The sequence below is a fragment of the Dysidea avara genome, chromosome 1, assembly GCF_963678975.1.
Source record: "Dysidea avara chromosome 1, odDysAvar1.4, whole genome shotgun sequence".
In the NCBI taxonomy this organism is placed as follows: Eukaryota; Metazoa; Porifera; class Demospongiae; order Dictyoceratida; family Dysideidae; genus Dysidea; species Dysidea avara.
Window position 1 is genome coordinate 61489886 of NC_089272.1, and position 19445 is coordinate 61509330.

At 37.2% G+C, this 19445-nt stretch overlaps 2 protein-coding genes across 3 annotated transcripts in view; both read right to left on the reverse strand.

Moving 5' to 3' along the window:
- Window positions 1–19445, reverse strand: part of LOC136239742 (kynureninase-like) — a 22019-nt gene continuing 2574 nt past the window's right edge. The window contains exons 2-13 of one of the 2 annotated variants that reach the window (XM_066030478.1): window positions 16777–16885; window positions 16079–16161; window positions 15822–15961; window positions 11423–11497; window positions 10738–10819; window positions 10629–10693; window positions 10012–10187; window positions 9100–9152; window positions 7875–7960; window positions 1784–1880; window positions 1501–1610; window positions 1–311 (exon numbers count right to left, since the gene is read on the reverse strand). In XM_066030478.1, coding sequence (XP_065886550.1) covers window positions 198–311; window positions 1501–1610; window positions 1784–1880; window positions 7875–7960; window positions 9100–9152; window positions 10012–10187; window positions 10629–10693; window positions 10738–10819; window positions 11423–11497; window positions 15822–15961; window positions 16079–16161; window positions 16777–16885 — 1190 coding nt within the window. In that variant the 3' untranslated portion in view covers window positions 1–197. Of the gene's footprint in view, window positions 312–1500; window positions 1611–1744; window positions 1881–7874; window positions 7961–9099; window positions 9153–10011; window positions 10188–10628; window positions 10694–10737; window positions 10820–11422; window positions 11498–15821; window positions 15962–16078; window positions 16162–16776; window positions 16886–19445 lie in introns of both variants that reach the window. The other variant, XM_066030472.1, reaches the window with a different exon arrangement.
- On the reverse strand, window positions 12559–13745 carry LOC136239834 (uncharacterized). The gene is made up of 2 exons (XM_066030587.1): window positions 13236–13745; window positions 12559–13177 (listed from the first exon to the last, which is right to left on the reverse strand). The coding sequence occupies exons 1-2, from the start codon at window positions 13306–13308 to the stop codon at window positions 12720–12722; spliced, it is 531 nt and encodes a 176-aa protein (XP_065886659.1). The 5' UTR covers window positions 13309–13745; the 3' UTR covers window positions 12559–12719.

Consider the following 19445-nt stretch of genomic DNA (forward strand, 5'->3'; position numbering starts at 1 on the left):
GCTGCAAAACAATCAGTAGTCAACACAACATCATTGCTCTTTGTGCATACTGCATACACATGATACTCATTGTTAAAGTTCTTGTTGGTATTTTACAAACATGACTATATTATAACACAACAAACTATACACATCTGACAACAAGCAATTCTCTGATATTGTATATAGTGAAGCAGTTATAGCCAAGAAGTGCATTACTACTCAATGTCATTCAACACTTCCACTAAAGTAGTATAGAAATGTAGCACTTCACTAAACATGTTGTAGAGTGGTGATGGAGTGATCCTGACTATCCTTCGAAAACATTGCAACTGTTATTGAGAAAAACACACATGTAACTGTAGATTATAAGTAGAGTTTGATGCATACAACAGACATAGATTTCATTCTGGCGTGTTTGAAGGCATGCCCCAAAATGTCTAGCAATTTAGACTATTAACACTATGTTTCTATTGGAAGTACATTGTAGAGAGCTTGAGTGTACTTTTAGTATATATATCAATATTGCTACAAGCATAAAACAACAATAAAAGTGGGGGGGTCCCTTCATTGTCACTGCCTACCTGTATGATAATATGTAACAGTACACCACGCAATATACAGTATAGTGCACGAGAAAAAAACAAAAAACAAATAGGAAGAAAGTACATAATATTATTTACGTTCCTCACAAATATTTCTAAAATGAAGTATAATTTATAATTATGTAACCATTGTAACATGGGCCAAAGGGATTTTCCTGACCCCAAAGCCTGAAGGATGCAGACCTAAGGACTGAGGGCATACATACAACATGAGATCCAAGTGCCTATGATACAGCTAATAAATATATGTAACACTTCCATAGCAGGCATTATAGATCAGCAGCAGGTGTTCATATGAATGGACAGAGTCATGGAAATTGGAAATGTATGTGAAAGTACCAATGTTTAAAGACTGTTATCCGTTAAACAGTATTGTCATGTATTCTTAAAGACTTAGGGAGGTAAGCTTTATTCTAGAGTGATTATTTCGTATTATCTGTAATGTGGGTGTAGCCCACAATCAAAAACATTTGTGAATACGTCATAACACCAGTTCTCACCTTAAACTATTACTTCTCAACTACAAGAATGGCAAGGATAGCAAATAATGCGTCTCAGCACTTCTTGTACCAGAACTTGAAACTCATGGCAGTGATCACATGAGCATTTACTACAGTAACTCCCACAAACAATTTTTGCCTGAATATTTATAAAATGAAACGGGCTGTATTATAGCCACATTGAAGCAGCTTGAAGTGGCTTGCTCTTTTGAAGTGCAACACTTTCCTGGGATGCATTGCAAACACAAAGTACACCAATATACAGTTGTCTCCCTGTAAAGAGGTATGTACCCTCTGCAATTTGTTTGATCTGAGGTGCGAACGTGTTACATATGGTAAGCATTTCTTAACATGTTGAATCAGATTATGTATATATAGTGTGAACATTATTTCTACTGCGTGCACATGTCACTTACTGCTATTCCTCTTTCCAACATTTTCTTACATACTTCATCTCCAGAACATGAGAACCTCACACCCAGGCAGCAGCCACGTTGCTCCGGGTCACTAGGTGTTACTATGTGAACTGTTGGTATACAGAATGCAATACAATTATAGTACATGTGACCACAGTCTGTTAGTTATAGTGGATGAGCAAATGATCTGACATACTGTAAACATATATTATCGTAAATAGGGACAAAAACATGCAACACACACCATCAGTTTTCTTTCTCTTGGCTAGTGGTTCCTGATTACCTTGTTCTGGTGACAAGTTCTTTAATAACAGTTCACAGTAACCAGTAAGGAGATGAGATTTCTTCCTAAACGTCTTCATGTCAAATTGTTTGAAGATCTGTATAGAAGTCAGTTGCAGAGATGAAAATTGCAATTATTACTATAATTACACTTAACACATACAGAAATGCTTCCGTGGCATTTCCACGGAGGTCTCCATTTTTTGGAAGTTTGTGCACTATTGAAGGTGTATTGTAGTAGAGTGGGTCATTTGTGAGAAAAGCATAAAACTTTATATCAATTGTACATTCAATTTTTTGATATAGTGCCATAGCAGATTTGACTTTTGGTGACCTTAGCAGTCAGAATATTCATCACTTTTACCTTTACTGTAGACTCCGGTTATTAGGCGCATATTGCTTCTTAAGCGCATATGGTAGACTTGTGCTAGACACCTGATTGTTAAGCGCATATGGTTGAAATCGTCTCTGCAACCTCGTACTACATAGAATTGCAACAAAAATTGTCAGAATGAATCAGACATGTCACAGCACACTCGATGCCTCACCAGGCCTGTGTCTAGCAGATACTGCCATCTGTAACAACGATAGCTGTAGCTACCTGAATTCTAAAGATTTCCGTTTCCACGACTGAAGCAAACTATATACTGGTGTTCAAATCGCTTGACAACTGTAGTGGGCACAACTAATGCCCTCCTAGCAGAAATTCCTTACCGTAATTTATAAGCACATGAGCTTAACTAGACAGATGCTAAAGCATGTGCGGGCGAGCCTGAGCTATGTCTTATTTGATGTTTGATTGCATATAGCTTAAGTTGAGTAAACTTAGCAATGTTAGTGATCTCATAATTACACTGGTGAAAATAGCTAATGGTATACAAAAATTAGTGATTTTGTTAATACATCAAATATCAAATATTTCTAAAATAGCAGTTATCAACTGAAGGTAAACTGTGCGTTTTGTGTGCATACTTAATATGTGGCTATATGAAATTAAGAACGTGCTAATCAAAAGGTTGCAGGTTTGATGCTCAGGCTGGGTTCTGTACATGTGAGGATCATTATCCTGTTGTAGCGGAATTTCTTGCAGTTGATCAGAAGATATATGTACAGGAATGAGATTGGTGAGGTCACTGTCGTCTGGTAATAGCGTCAATGCATCATGATTAATGGTCACATCATGGTAATAAGTGTTGTTTGTAATTAACCACTGTAGTGCTGTAAGCACTACTAATCTGCGGACTCTAAAATCTCTGTGAGATTGTGCTACTCCTTCTCTCCTAACTATAATTACAGCTAAAGTAGCTGGACACCTTGGCAAGCTGTTAATAAATGATGTAACATCCTGAGGTGTATTAAGTATGTGTCCACTATAGCCGTATTGATCATGAGGAAGATGATAAATGGACATTATTGGAAGTACTCTGGACATCAGCATTTCTTCAGCCTGAGACAACCCATGCATGAAAAGATTATTATATTATGACAGTGGTTCATGTATAAATGCCTAGAGTAGGTTAGGAATTTTATTTAAGAATCTAAGGTTGTATATGAATGTAATTAATTCGATGTGTCATTGTGACAATATTGAATAAAACAAGACTTTCCTGCTAAAACTGAAATAATAAATTTATGAAATAATCACAGAGTTCAATAGGGACTGAACCAGGGTCCATGTTATTTTCCTGAGAAAACAGCTTTAGCAATAGTGAATCAGCACGACAATGATGACATATCCCTAGTCATTAGAGTTAATTGTAGGAAAATGCTCCTTACACACATCACAGAATACATTGTATAAGTCAGAAAGAGTTCTGTGAAAATGCTGAATTCTTTGTATTACATTTGGATCATCAATTTTAATATGACTCAGTAAATGTGACTGCTCTATTAGAGGTATATCAATCTTACGGATGACAGTGCTAAAAATGCAGCAAAGAGGGACTTCCGTCTCAGACTTCCATTTTCCTCACTTTTATTCTTTAAGTTCTCCATCGCTACCAACCACTACGCCAATCACTGATTCATTATTAATATGTTTAGAGTCTTTTATCACTCTTTTTAGCCAATCAGATCATGTGATTTTTATTTTGTTTTCAAGTTTGGCAAAGCACTGACCCACCACCGTGAAACATTAGATTAATTTGTCATGGCCTTAGTGATAAACCTTGCATCTCTTTCATTTCGTGGTTCTTGGGCTTTTCTTTCTCTATCACGTTCTCTTCTTCTCCTTAATCTCTCATCTCTTTCCATGTGCGTGCGGGTGCTACTGTGCATGTGAGGTAGCTCTGGGACCACTACCAAGTGTGGAGACTTTCCGATTTGTATAGGAAATTTTTGTGCACGCGACATACGTACCATTTCAACTACCAAGTGTGGGGCTTTCAGGTTTCTTTAGGGAATTTTTGTTCACACGACATACGTACCATGGCCACTTGACAATACTGGGGCTTGCTCAGGCTTGCCCCAAAAGCATAGTAAATTTCACAAATAATTCCTCGAAAAATTATAAGCGCATGTGCCTAATAACCAGAGTCTACAGTATCTCCTTAATTTATACTGTTAAAATATTATATAAATTAAAGACATTAATCTAAGAACAACTTGACTTTTGTTTGAAATCAATAAATCGTACTCTAGTCCAAAGTTATGATCAAATCATAACATAAAAAACTTTGAATTTATCTGCCCTAGAGTAAAATACCAATGGGCAGGTAACTTTATAGAATTCCATTACAAAATGCAAACAATTTATAATTTTGAAATAAAATCACCAAATAAAAAGCCGAGTTGTTTCTTTCAACAAGACCTAAATAAAACCTCAGAGAGATTAACACAAAAATAATGATATTATGGCCACAAACATTACCAAAGGTCAATGGCACTACGTATATAAAGAGTCATTGGGAGCACAGGCCATGTAGCAATTTTGATGGTTTTCTCACAAAGTACACAAAATAATCATATTTATGTGCTATGCCAGTCTACTATTATAACACAGGCCCGTAGCCAGGAATTTTGAAAGGGGGGTTCTTTTTGACCAAAAGTGGACCTTTACTTGCATGATGATTAATAAAGGTACTGAGACTGGGTGTGCGAAGCACACCCAATCTAGGGGGGTCTGGGGGCATGCCCCCCCAGAAAATTTTTTGAAAACATACTAAAAGGTTGAATTTAGTGGCATTTCAGTCAATAAAAATTAGGTAAACTGAAGACCAGCTGTATGAATGATATCTGGAAAAGTATCTCTACTGCTACTGTAATTATACCATCTGCACATACATGTGTCTAAATATAATATATTGGAATGTCACAATGAATAAGAATGGGAAAGATTGAGCACCCTGCCATGATCAACAGGGGCAGTGTAGCAGAACAAAGGGTGTCTTAAACAATGAAATTTACACATTGCATGGAGTTGAAGCATGGATGCTATTCGTGGGCTCTGCATGGAGGGGCTTGTCCACCAAAATCTTATATTTTAATGAAAGCTCGGTTTAGACAATCTACATGTAAATTAAGTAGCTTTTAAAAGAAAATGTAATTGTGACTGTTCTATTAGAGTGATTGTTCTATTAGAGTGGTTGACTGCTCTATTAGAGTATCTCGATCTTGCATTGCATTTAATGCAAGCACTGAATGAGTTACTCGGAGCACTTATTTTAGCTTCTTATTATAGTGGTATCTAGTAAACTGTAGCTAATGGACTTTTGCTCCTGAAAATTTGGACTTGTATACTAAAATTGTGGACCTTTTTGCTAAAATTGTGGACCTTTTACTGAAATTGTGGACCTTTTTTCCAAGAGGGCGGTTCTTCAGAACCCCCCGAACCCCCCCTGGCTACGGGCCTGTAACACTACATAACTTTGTTAGAATAGGAAGTTTTTTCTGAACTTCAATAAATAGATTACACTGTAAGACAGCTCAGACAGTAAGTGTGTTGTGATGTTCAAGTCAAAGTCATTCTATGTGCCATTTTCCCTGTACAGGAATTATTGTATTACTTTGGTAACAGTGGGGACCAGTCCGTAACTCAGTACTACCTGAACACCTGGCTGACCTGCATAACTTTCTTGGATTAAACAGCAGGTATTACATATTTACTCCTTGAAGATGACAGCAGGATATTTTCAGAATTATTTCCTGTGCCATTGCATGCATGACATGGGAGTTACGCAGCAACCAAATACATAGGAAAACAATCTCTCATGTAGTAAAGAGACAATACCATGAAAGGATCAGATAAGAATCAGCCACCTACAAGCTACAGGTTCCACTCAATTTACTGGTCATTTTGTACCACCTACATGACTCCATGATTAGAATGCTAGACTTTATCAGCGATATTTTTACTCCAGCCACACAGATGCACATTTTCTAAATACAATACAACCTGTGAGGATGCTAGCTTACAGGTACTTTTTCTTTATTAATCACTATGGAAACTAGAACACCTTCAGGAACTGGTCATATTACACAGTTTGTATCTTTAAAAATTGTTAACTTAAGTCCCCTCTTTGAAAGTGAGTAGACTTTCCAAAAATTGTTAAAGAAATTTCATGTCTCCAGAGGCACTCACATAGATACAGTAGACACACAGTATCATTTTATAGCATGCTTTGTAACAATGACTTGTGGGTTTGTATTGATCTATGACATCATCTAATCAACAACACTTTATGTGGCTAATTACCTAAACCATGTGCCAATACAGTTACCATGTGTAAACTGTGGAGGATTAGTTGGTTAACCACATTATGTAATCAGATTCCTGTACAGATTGCTTAGAGCAGGCAAGTGGTTGTAATACTTAGTAAAGTTAATTTATTGTGTCCTCTTAAGGTATTGTTGTTGTAACAAGTTGATGCTGTGATACATTTAAAAAACAGGTGTCCTTGCAGTTTGCACTGTCGAAATAAGCAAGTATTCAACCATGTACAATATTTAATTTGAACAAATGCTATGTTATCATTACTTGTCCAGCTGGCCAATAAATATTGGAATTTAAAGTATCCCATATTTCATGAATTAGTTAATTTGTAAATTTCATTGCTTTGCATTGGTAAGGAAGCAAAACCTGAACAAACTATCAGGATGTAAAAGTGTCAAGACCATTGTATTGAGCCATGTGAGAATGAAACAATTGTGAAGTACTGTCTAACTGTCTCTCTCATAAAAACGTGTGAAATCCAAGGTGAATATTAGAGTGACATTATCCAAGCAGATAGTCGACTATACTAGCATATATACTAGTGGAAAGTCAATCCTTATTTCAGTCTAAGGGATTGAAGGTCCACTAAGACATCTGCAAGTGTAAGTGACCTCCATTGTTTCACTACTTTTTATGGCTATGCTCCTAATCCAACTTAAAATCCCAAGTTTACCTTCTACTAATTTGTTTACTTTTTGTAATGACTGGTGAACCAGCTCATATACTGAAAGAATGACACTAGACTTATTGCTTTTATCTGAATATGTACCCCAACTATCACTTACTGAAAAGTGAAAGTAGCCATTCCACTTCACGTATGTTCAGCCTGTTACACAGTACTACGAATGAAGTGAAGCTCCTCTGCATTCACTATGGAAATACAGAGAATTTCCACTATAAACATAAAGGAAGCCAAGCTACCACAAATTGACACCTTGCACTGTCAACAAAAATAAATAAGATACAAAGAAGGACATGGGTAAGTCCATGATGTGTGCATTGTACATACTGCGGTATACCAAAAGGCACCTGTCACAAATTGAGTAGCTAAAAATCAAAGCCATAGCCTTAGCCGTTATTGAGTTACACTTGTCTGAAGGCATTAGTGAGTAAGTCAGTCAGTCAGTCAGTCAGGCAGCAGAAAACTCTTCTAAATAAAGATTCAAAATTTGAAGTGTTTTGAATCATACTGAAGGAACTTGATTCTACATACCTTTAGCCAAGGTTCATTGTGATTGGTGAAGTCCATTTAAATAGTGTGGTATGGTAGAGTCCAGTAACATTACTGAATGAGAAGTTCCAATAAATCATGCAACAGCAACAAATCATGCCCTTATTTAGAGTCTTCGTAGCAGGTACATATATATTCATTAACACTAACCTTTAGGGCAGCAATTAGTGTAACTGTTTCTAGTGCTGGAAGAGTTGTTATAGCAAATCCACCTGCTCCTGGCCGCAGATCTAGACCTACACAGAAGAAGACACCATGGAGAGTCAACTAACAACAGAAGTGGATGTTCTATTAAAGTATTTGGTCAACTGGTAATGTATTCTTAGATAATTGAACAGAGCCTACAGTATATACCTCAGCTTTATAGGCAATACATATTTACTCATCTGGGATTAAACTAACACAAAAGCATTTAAATAGTGACTGATTCAACTTTTTACCGATACTGCAAGTACCAAGTATTTACCGGGGAAGTATCTGCAAGCACAAGCATTGATGTACCTTGAAGTATCTACTTCATTAGTATAGCTGCACACATTTGTTAGTAAAACTGTACATATAATTTGCTTGATGCATTTTTGCAGAAGTTTTTACATGTTAGTTGTATATGATAAAGTAGCGATGAAACCAAGGTTTACCTATTTGAAGAAAGAAGTCACAGAAATGCAAACCAGTTCAGCAACTAGTCGAGTATTCTTGTTTGCTACTATGGCTTCAGAAGAAATGTATGTTGTGGTGCTCACAAAAACAGCAAAAATCACACAATCATGACGTTAGTCTATTAGAGTTATTGACTGTTCTAATGGAGTATATCATTGCTTTTGTCGAATGTGTATTTTGAGTGAAGTTTTAGGATAGATCAGTAATTTTGCTGGAATAGTTACAGGTGTATTAGATCTATGTTTGATGCTTTCAGGCATCCACTGCACCAGTGAAATAAACAATAATAAAAGCAGTCGTCTTATATTACACTCACACATGATAAGAATTAGCATCTGCAGCAATATAATGGTCAATTCCATTAGGGACCATCCATAATTTTCAGTCTTTATGCAAACGTACAAAGAGTACTCTTTTTTCTAACCCCCTCCCTCCTTCACAAAGCATACTGTATAAATGTTGATACTATGTACAGTATATACACAACGATTATTCATCATTTTATAAGTGTACGTGTGACTTAACCCCCTCCCCCTAGCATACTCTTTGTACTCTTGCGTAAAGGCTGAAAATAATGGATGACCCCTTACCTCGAAAACAGAGCAGATATTGATACTAGAATCACTGCAGCCCTAATTTCAACCTTGAATTTTCACTGATACCATACACATGGACACTCGTACAAACAATATGCTAGTCAGTCATTTACACTTACAATTATCCAAATTAAATCTTGTTTCTCTTTTATGTGCCCACCACCCAACCATCCTAAAAAATACAGTAGGAACAAGCACACATCATAATAATTATGTTAGCATTGTATATTCCTAAACAGGTCACAGAATGTAAGTTACAAGTCTCTCTTAAGGTTCAGTACAACATGGTACAGCTTGAAATAAATCACACTGAACCACTTGGGATTATTCCAAACAAGGCAGTACTAGGGCTGAGCGATACTGCCATTTTAGTATCACGATCGATACTAAAGCCACTATTCACGATACTGAATAGTTGACGATACTTACAAATATGTCAATCATAGCTGGTGCTACATAGTGTATTCCTCAGTGTTCCTGCAGGAAGTCTTCAAAGTAGCATCAAACTAGCCACTGTCAACCTTGTTTACAGGTAACAGTTATTGTAACACATGCTTTGAAGTTATGTTATGGTGTTCACACCTCTCTGCAGGGGTAACCAGGTTATGACTTACAAGGATTCTTGAGCCTGGTACAGCATAACAAATGGCTTTTTAATGACAGTAATGTACAGGCATGGTATCATGATAGTAATAATAACAAAATATCGCGATATCGATACTTTCAAAATATCGCGATATATCGCTAAAACGGTAGTATCGCTCAGCCCTAGGCAGTACACACTAAATAATTAAAGCAGAGTAATCATGTTAGCTTTACTGAATACAATTTCAATACCATTTTGGAAAGCTTGTGACCAGATTTGTTAGAACAGCCTTATACCCACCAAACTTCAAGTTGATGGCCTTTTCCATTCTGAAATAGGAGTTGTCAAAGTTGGTAAATAGGACGTGTGTGGAAGGCCTCTTTCACAAATTTGGTCACATATTCAGATGACCACAGAAGTACGCACTGTACAAGCAATTACACACCTTGGAAGATCAAAGTTGTAAGCATGCTTTTGGTGAACGTAGAATCCGGACACACCTCCAGGACTGGCACACACATACTTGTAGTTACACCAAATAGCAAAGTCAACTCCCCAGTCAGTTAAGTGTAGTTCAACATTTCCTATGGCATGAGCCAGGTCTGTGCCAATATAGCAGCCCTGAATGAGAAAACATCAACAGCATAAATTCATTTTATACACACTGGAACCCATTATGTAACAGAGAGTATATTAGAGATGTTGACAAAACACTCTAATAGAACAAACACATCAAGATTGTAAATGAAAGTGTGTAGAACACTTTATATTAAGAATGCATTCCATTAGAGTAATTTCAGGAACAATTATCTTAAAACAATAGCTAGTAATGTTAGCTGCTTTACGTAAGCCACGATTGTCTTTTAACATGATTAGATGTTGAGCAATATAATTACAGTTTAGATGAAGTATACAGTAGGATTTGTAAATCAGCTACACTGAATTAATTATATAAAATAGAGGTGGCCTTCTAAAAATATATTAGCTTTCGGTTGCACTAGTAACATGAAATTATCTGTCCTCCAAATGTACAATGCACATTGTGCTTAATAACACGCTTACCTTAGAGTGGGCAGCTTCTGTAATTGTTTTCATATCAAATGCCTGTCCAGTGATGAACTGAATACCTACATATTAATTTGTAGTATTTCATTAAATATCAACATCTCACCTGGGATATAGACCAAAGCAATAGAGTCACCTTCCTCCATAATTTTAGCCACTATGTCTTCTGTTCTGAGAGTCTCTTCACCCTAATAGAAGCACATGTGTGGTACAACGAAGCATGAGTTATAGAATCTATTACAGTGGACCTCAATTATCAAACTAATTGGGGGGAAAAGGTGTTCATATAAATCAAATAGTATGTAAAATCAAACTTCCATACAATTATATACTGAGCTTTGCTCAACTACTCTAATAAAGCATACCTTGTTGACAAAATGCCCTAATTGAGCAGTCAACTTGGTGTTCGGATAATATTGTGCTCAGTTAATATAATCAAGGCTCCACTGTACTCCATTGTCTGACAATTCCAAAGAAGTTAAAGATTTTTTCCTATGGTCCAAACAGTTTACTAATAGGATACATTGTTTACAAGATATTAAGCTTTAATCACAACAACTCCACAACACTTATTGGTGCCAAAAATCGATGAGTTGACTATCAAGGTGTGTTATGTTGTATTCAAGCAACATCACATTATAACATTCTGAAAATGATCAAGACAGTTTTGTTGCTGTATCTGAGTAAAGTCACTTACCCAAAAATGTTAGCAATACATCACTATATACATTCTTATCATACAGTTTCCATACAAGGACACACTTTTATGAGTACAACACACTATAGCATACCTCACGAGGCTTGACTATAATCAGAGATTGTGCTGGATCATGTCCATGTAACTGAATCTGAGACTGGACAGCATACTAAAGTGATGATTAGGAAATGTACACATTATGTACACGCACGCACGCACGCACGCACACACACACACACACACGCATGCACACACAAACCACAGGACTAGTAACCCACAGAACGCTATACCAAGTCTCGTAGGTGAAGGTGTGGGCACCTGAAGTCCCACCTGGATCTTCATCCATTATGTTAGTTAGACATGGACAGTTGGTAATTGCTTCCCTGGGTCACCATTGATGTTACAGCTGAGCCCCAGTTCACACTAGACCACCTTGTCCCACTTAAATGTGGGGTAGACTGGAGATACAGACAGACAGACAGACACAAAGACAGATACACAGCAAAGCCATGTGAAACACAGCTATTCCTGCCAGCACTGGGTTGTCTGTGCACTACTCAGGCACTTGGGTCTTGTGCAGGAAATCTTCCTAGCGCAGAAATAGAAACCCGCAGGATTGTCCAGGTCTCAATGTTGTGGAACCAGAAGTTCCACAATGACCCCAGCACCTCTAACAAAGACAGTACTGTCCATCTTCCATAAAATGATAATAATATATAATACAAGATAAGTGTATGATATGGTTTACCATCCTTTTGCTGTATAGGTATTGATGGGTGTACTGATAGTCCATGTCCTACAGCTAGTGTCATGATCAGACTTTAGAACACAGTATCCCTCTATGGCTTCTATTGCTATAGTTGTACTGAAAACATTAAAGAATATTTGGCCACTTGTTTTGCTGGTATCTGTGTGGCTATAAACAAAGCCATGATGGTTGTTCTAAGACATTTGTCTTAGTGTGTGTCATCCATGGTAAACATTTCAAACTATTATATATTCACTACTACTGAAGTGTGTTGGTAACAGTGATCTACTATTGTACTGACATATCTTGATAATGACAAAATCACTATCTTTGCCATAATCATTCATATACAGCCCTATACACATGCACAATTTCAGGTTTAGTGGAGTAGCCTAACAGCAAATACATGCAATTCCCAGGTTGGGTGTTCCATAGATTAGCTGTATTGACACGATAGTTATATCTCCCAAACTCGACTACTACTGTATTATTCTACTACATGCATACCAGATACATCCAGGTGTACATATACACAAGGTAGATTCAGTGAATAAACCACTTGTACATGTATGATAAATGTGTACACAAATATATATAACTAGAACAGTCAAAATAGTCACTCAGCAATCAGCTGGTAGGAGTGCTATGGAAGGCACAGTCCTGGTACATCAGAACATGGCTGCAGAAAGGAGATATCAGCACCAAATCCATGTAATGACATCTTCATATCCTTCCAGTCTGGGTTGGTTGGGTGTACGACACAAGACCATGGCAGGTTAGCAGAATTGGTATAGACACTGGGGATGGTCTCCAAGATAGGGAACTTTTCTCCAAGTTCTTTGAACCGTCTGATGCCTTCATAGCCACTTACATTACGAAGTAGACCATACTGCAGTTCATTAAGCAAGTTGACAGATCTGAAGGCTGTTCCTCTGGTCTCCACATAGAGTACATCATCGATGAGTTTCACACTTCTCTTGATGGTATAACGATTGGCTCTGAAGATGGCTAAGATGGCGACACTTTCTGACTCGTTAACAACTCCAAAGTCTCCTTTAGTAGTTATGGAGGTCTTCACATCAAGTGAAGCTGGTAGTGCACCTGAAATAGTACAATAGTAACACTATAGTGTACTTGTATACATGTAGTACACTTGTACCGTTTGTAGAAGTCACAACTGAGAGAAGTACAATGGCTAGAGCACAGCAACTGATAATCCCGTCACACTTCATATTGAGATCACAACTTGCCAATCTTCTTGTACCTTGATGGACAACTGTGGTGGGTACACTGTCCAATAACTTGATATTTATAGTTCAACTGAACTTGTCCCTCTGTTTACAACATCACTTCTACAAGTGTTACCATGTAGCACCAGTGATAAACAAAGTCAAAACATACCATATATAACATGATAACTTGCTTTGATGATAAAAGTTTCAAAAAGAAATTTACACACTTTTAACTCTTAGACGACATGATGTTTTTAGAGAAGCAATATTTGTAGTAAACAGATCAGTTTGTACTGCTCCTTATATCCAAAAATAAATTTAGTGAACAGGTCTACATAAATGTACATTAAAGAGAGATATACTGGTCCAACGCTAAATGTGTCTCCATGTCAGACACCGAGTCCAGAACTTAGCTGGTGGTAGTTTCCAATTTTTAGACCAAAACACTTTCAATCTGTATGAGAATTACAGATGGGTGTTTTTCCTGACATGTACATATTATAGTGAAACAAACAATAGTGTTTTTGCTGTAATGTGGTGACTACATTGCTTATGCATTATCAAAGTTTGCAAGGCTTACACCCAGTACTATTATTTTTACTTCTTATAATTATTACGCACTAATGATACTTGTGGAGCATTGTCTATAACATACACAATGTTAGTTATTATGTGGACACTATGTGAGATGAGCTCACCTGCATAACCTGGACACCTAAACAATGACCTAAATCTAGTGTCATCATACAGTACAATAGTACTGTATAGAGGGACCACAAAGGAGTAGGCATGGCCCACAAGATAACATCACCCAAAACCAGCCTCAATTTTCCCTGACAACGATGAGGCAATATTGGTTAGGTAAAACTATGCCCAAACAAGCTTTCAGATTGACCCGAAATGCTTCCAACAAGTTTCTACGGATTTAAAAAACAAAATTTTTTAAATGAAATTTTCTACTAACTGACTGAGCAACTGACTGACTGATGCCTTCAGACAAGCGTAACTCAATAACTGTGCTCAAGATATGTACCATAATGGAAATGCACAGTAGGGATATAACACTTCTTATTGTCTTATTGTTTTACTGTGATTTAATATCGTGCACTACTCCAGCTTGTTTCAGTACTTTTTATCGATGTGCTATGGTCCCTACTCTAGTTGAAAATTCCAAAGTTTTCTGTGTACTTGTACATAATATAACTCCATAGGAAACAACCTGACACGAAAACATCTTATGCTTCCCTTCAAAGGTGAAAGTGTGTGTGACTGTCTATTTGAAACTTTTAACATCGAAGTGAAGTTATCATGTTACATTGTATTGTCCATGACTACAACTACCTATTAACACTTGTAGAAATGATGTTGTCTACATGTAAGTTTGTGTATCATAAAATAATAAACTATTGGCCAATCCCCTGTATATCCACCATAGTTGTATCTCAAGTTTCAATATGAAGTGTATTTCAGATGTACTACCAGCTTCACAACCTCCATAACTAATGAAGGAGACTTTACAGTTGTTAAGTCAGAAAGTGTTGCCATCTCAGAGCCAATCGTTTCAAAAGTGTGAAAGTCATCGATAACAAAACAAACATGTGGAGGCCACAGCTCAGCTTTTGAATCTGCAAACTTGCTAAATGTACAAAGAACTTGGAGAAATGTTTAAGATCTTGGAGACCATCCCTATAGTGTCCCTAGCAATTCTACTAACCAGCTATGGTCTTGTGTTGTACATCCAAACAACCCAGACTGGAAGGATATGAAGATGTCATTACATGAATTTAGTGCTGATATCTCCTTTCTGCAGCCATGTTCTGATGTACCACAACTGTGTTTGTCATAGACTCATAATGTTACTTCAATATAGTTACAGTACAGTCTACCATATATTCACCTACAACAGTACCTATTAATTACCCATTGATGTTACAGCTGGGTTGGGCTGCTTCCCAGTTGACAGCAGGCCACCAGGTACTCAATATTCAGCTGGGTAGACTGGAGCAATGTGAGTAAACTTTCTTCACACACACACACACAAAGCAAAGCCTACAGCAGCCATGCAAAACACAACTATTGCTACCCAGTGAACCAGCACTGGGATGCCTGTAAACCACTCAAACGCTTGGGCCTTGTGCAGACAAATCCTCCTGGGGCAGGGATAGTAACCCATAGGAGAACTGTCCAGGTCTCATGGGGAGAGGTCGCAGAACCCACTAAGTGAGATAAGAACAGTTGGGCATTTGTTTCCCAGGTACCCATTGATGTTACAGCTGGGTGGGCTGCCTCCCCAGTTGACACTAGGCCACCAGGTTCCAATTTAAACAGCTGGGTAGACTGGAGCAACATGAGTAAAGTTTCTTGCTAAAGGAAATGACTACAACACCAAAATTGGCATAAAACTTGAAACCTTTCAACTACCAAGCCAATGCTCAAGCCACTTGGCTATGCTACCTCACTTCACACACACACGTACACACGCACGCACGCACCCACACACACACACTACATACATAGTCAGAAGGAAAGATTCCATCTTCAATGAGGATCTTGTGTCTACTAGTGGTAGGTTGGTAGAAGGCAGTCAGTCCAATATGAATATTCATCGATAGTCCATTCATTATGACTACTTCTAGTGATGGATTTTTAGCACCTGATAAAATAATTAATATAAATAATAAATAGTTCTATCTGGACAAAAGACACAGTAAGCTGACTACTTTATTAGAGAATTAAGCTCCATCACAGAAATAGAGCACTCGGTACTCACCTATTAGAAGTGCACTCTGCTCTACTACAGTATCCTCAATGGATATCCATGGCCTCTCTCCTGTTTCACGGCCATACAGTCCCCTATATTGATGATACTAGATATGGAACTACAGAAGAAGCCACTCACTGGTGAATGACCCATTCTGAAATGTAGGTATCAATACACTAGCTCTTTGTTTCATAATTTTTCTTTCTATGATGTACAATGTGAAATATCTTGGGATCCACCAATAGTATTCATCAAGGTGCCAAGGACAGTTCAGAGGTTGTATGTGCTAAGAGATAATTAGGGACCTCAAGTGTCTAGGTATACTAAAGTGTCCATATTAATAAGGTCCAATATACCAATAGTGGATTATCAGAGTGTCAAGGCTAATTTATGTACTGATTAAGGGATACTCTGAGACATTAATAAGTGTCTGGATTATGTGTTACTGACTGACTCATTTACTGACTGACTAATCTATTATTAGAGTACTTAATCATTTTCACCTGACAATTCCAAAATTCAACAACCATGTAAACCACTTGCATGTGGTCCACAATGGATCTTTGTTCTGTAATTTGATTCCCAATGTTTCAAGAAACTTAAGGGGGCCTTCTGAGGCCCCTGAAAGTTTCTCAGAACACATCCCTGAATAAACATACTCACAAACTACAAATCTTTTATAAATGTGTGCACCCAATTAGTATTACCTCTTACGCCATTTCTCCATCTCCTCGTCCACCAGTTGCTTGGCTCCAACTGGCTGTAAGCCAATTGACTGTCCCGCAAAGTAAACACATTCCTTATTAGGATCCACTCCTACATATATACATACATATATGACATGTGAAACTGCAATAAACTATGCTGAATTTGCTCACTAGCTATAATACTGTATTGAATCAGTGATATACTGTCAATCAGAAATTGGTCTAATATCGGTGGTACTGGTAAGTAGATTTTTTGTAGGTTCTGACAACTGATACAGAATTTGGATAAAATGTAAATTTCTTTGATACGCATAATTCAGGACTTATAGGATCACTTTATAGCTAGGCCCAGTCAATATTGAATTTCTTATTGGCAAATACATGCCTAATGCACACACACAATCACAACTGATCACAAATATATACTATACATAATGTGACTGGTCAATTGTATGACCGTACAGTACTACTAAACTAGGTATTGGGCAGTCAGCTTGGCTGGTTTTGCCCACGGGGTAAAAACCCTAATCACATACACATAGTAATAAATAATTATGACTAAGAAAGTAAAAATTTGTCCAAGTTTCTTGGTCCTATTATTCCAGCCTTTAGCACTTCTTAGATACATAAAAACTATATAGGATTAAATGATTCGGATGAGAAGTATAGTACATGTACGGCAGGACAGCATAATTTAAAACATAATAGGTTATCAAACATAACACCACCATAATAGGAACAATTTTCAACAAGTTAATTAAAATTTGCAATGCGTACACCAGGAAGAAAGCAATTAATGACCACACTTCATATTATTTTACAAAAACTGCTGAAAAAATGCAATATAACTAATTAAACTGTTTCTTGGCGCTGGTTATTCGTGCTTTTGTAGAAATTAGATCAAGATACTTCAATAGAGTAGTCACTTATTCTAGCAGTCAGGAAATACTAATATGCGACCGTCCCAACTTGTTCACACAATTTCCAAAATATTTTATCTTCTCAGCATTATCTGCAGTGTCCAAGGAACAGATCACCAAAGTTTCAGCCTTCTATGGTGAGTAGTTTTGGAATTATAGTGCTAGACAGTAGGAAGAGTAAAATAATTGATTTGTACAGCGACTATACTGAAAATAAACTACAGGTGCTTACATTCGCAGCCACAACTTCCATTAGCATTAGTCTGCAACATTGCAATTTGGCATAAAATGTTCACCGTCGATTAGCACATCAGCCAAGGTATAGTGTTAGCCCTGTAGACACTTGCACATGTGGGTATGAAGGCGGTTTAGTAGAAGAAATGATGACGATCTTGTTTGTGTTTACTACATTGTAAACAAATGTACATTACACATATACCACTGGGGCTACAGAAATGAAACAAAGATTTTCTAACTCTCCATGAGCAGGCAAATAAGATGATAATCAATTTGAATCTTCCTTCTCTGAGTAATGCCCCGATAAAAAACTTACATGTTTTTCTTTGCAGCATGCATAATTCTTTGTTTTTAAGGTGGCGCTGAAGTAATCAAATGAAGCCTTACAAGACTAATGGGACATCATGTTAGAACAAACCAAAGCGCTTCGAAATATTGAAAGAACCAACTCTATCAGACTGTCAGGCTACTATTGCTGATACAAGTAACGATATTCACGTACTAACTTCATCACCTTGTCAAAACTCTGGTAACTTCACGGTGAACAACACCAACTGTTATCACGTGATTACTGCTTTACAGGCCAGTTACACTGTCTTACAATTCGTGAAATAACTCCATATTTATGTACCATAGACCTTCAAAATTTGGCAGAGACACTGGTGAAGTGTTTCTTTACAGGGCTATGGAACGATTTTTCACAATTCACTGTTGACGGACGTGATATCACTTGTTGGAAAATGCGGGTTTGCATTTTAACCAGTTTCCGCGTTGTTATTGTTAAAAAGGATCCCATAGAGTTGTTCTACAAGGTGAGAAACCATAAGAGCCAAGGTGGCTTAGTGCTAGGTTGTTTCTGGGGTGAGTTATTTTTAAAATCAGCTCGTAAGTTCAGAGTTTAATAGCCACGAACTTGGCATGCTAAGCTACAACACTACAGACTGTCATAAGAACCCTTTAAACGTAGACTACATGGTTCACAAGCAGAGTTCTCCACCACCCTAAAATAGCTAATTAAGTGTGTGGGCTAATTTTAATCGTGACAAATGGGCATCGTATGGCTTCACATAATTACTTCAGCACTACCTTAATTTTATTATTCTCAATACACATGCTTATGCGAACATGTTAGGTTTTTGCTGAGACGGTCACATATACTCTAATAAAATAGTCAGCTCTCAAGCATTTTTATAGTATATACTAGGCTTGATTATTGAGCACTGTTCAAAAGCATAAGGTCATACCTATTCCGACCAACCAAATTTTGCACAAATTTAATGAAGAAAAGAAAAACAAATAAGATACCTAGAAATCCATTTGTAATTGTTGCAAAATAATCAATAGAACAGTTTGAGCACAAAACATTGATCAAAAAGGTTAACTTTATTTGTAAGCGTAGATCCCTTAAAACCAGTGTCCCCCCCAACCCTTGGCTAAGAAAATCTATGACACTGTTCCATCACTGAACTATGCACTGTATATGCTATAAGCTACGTTTATATCTGTTCATAA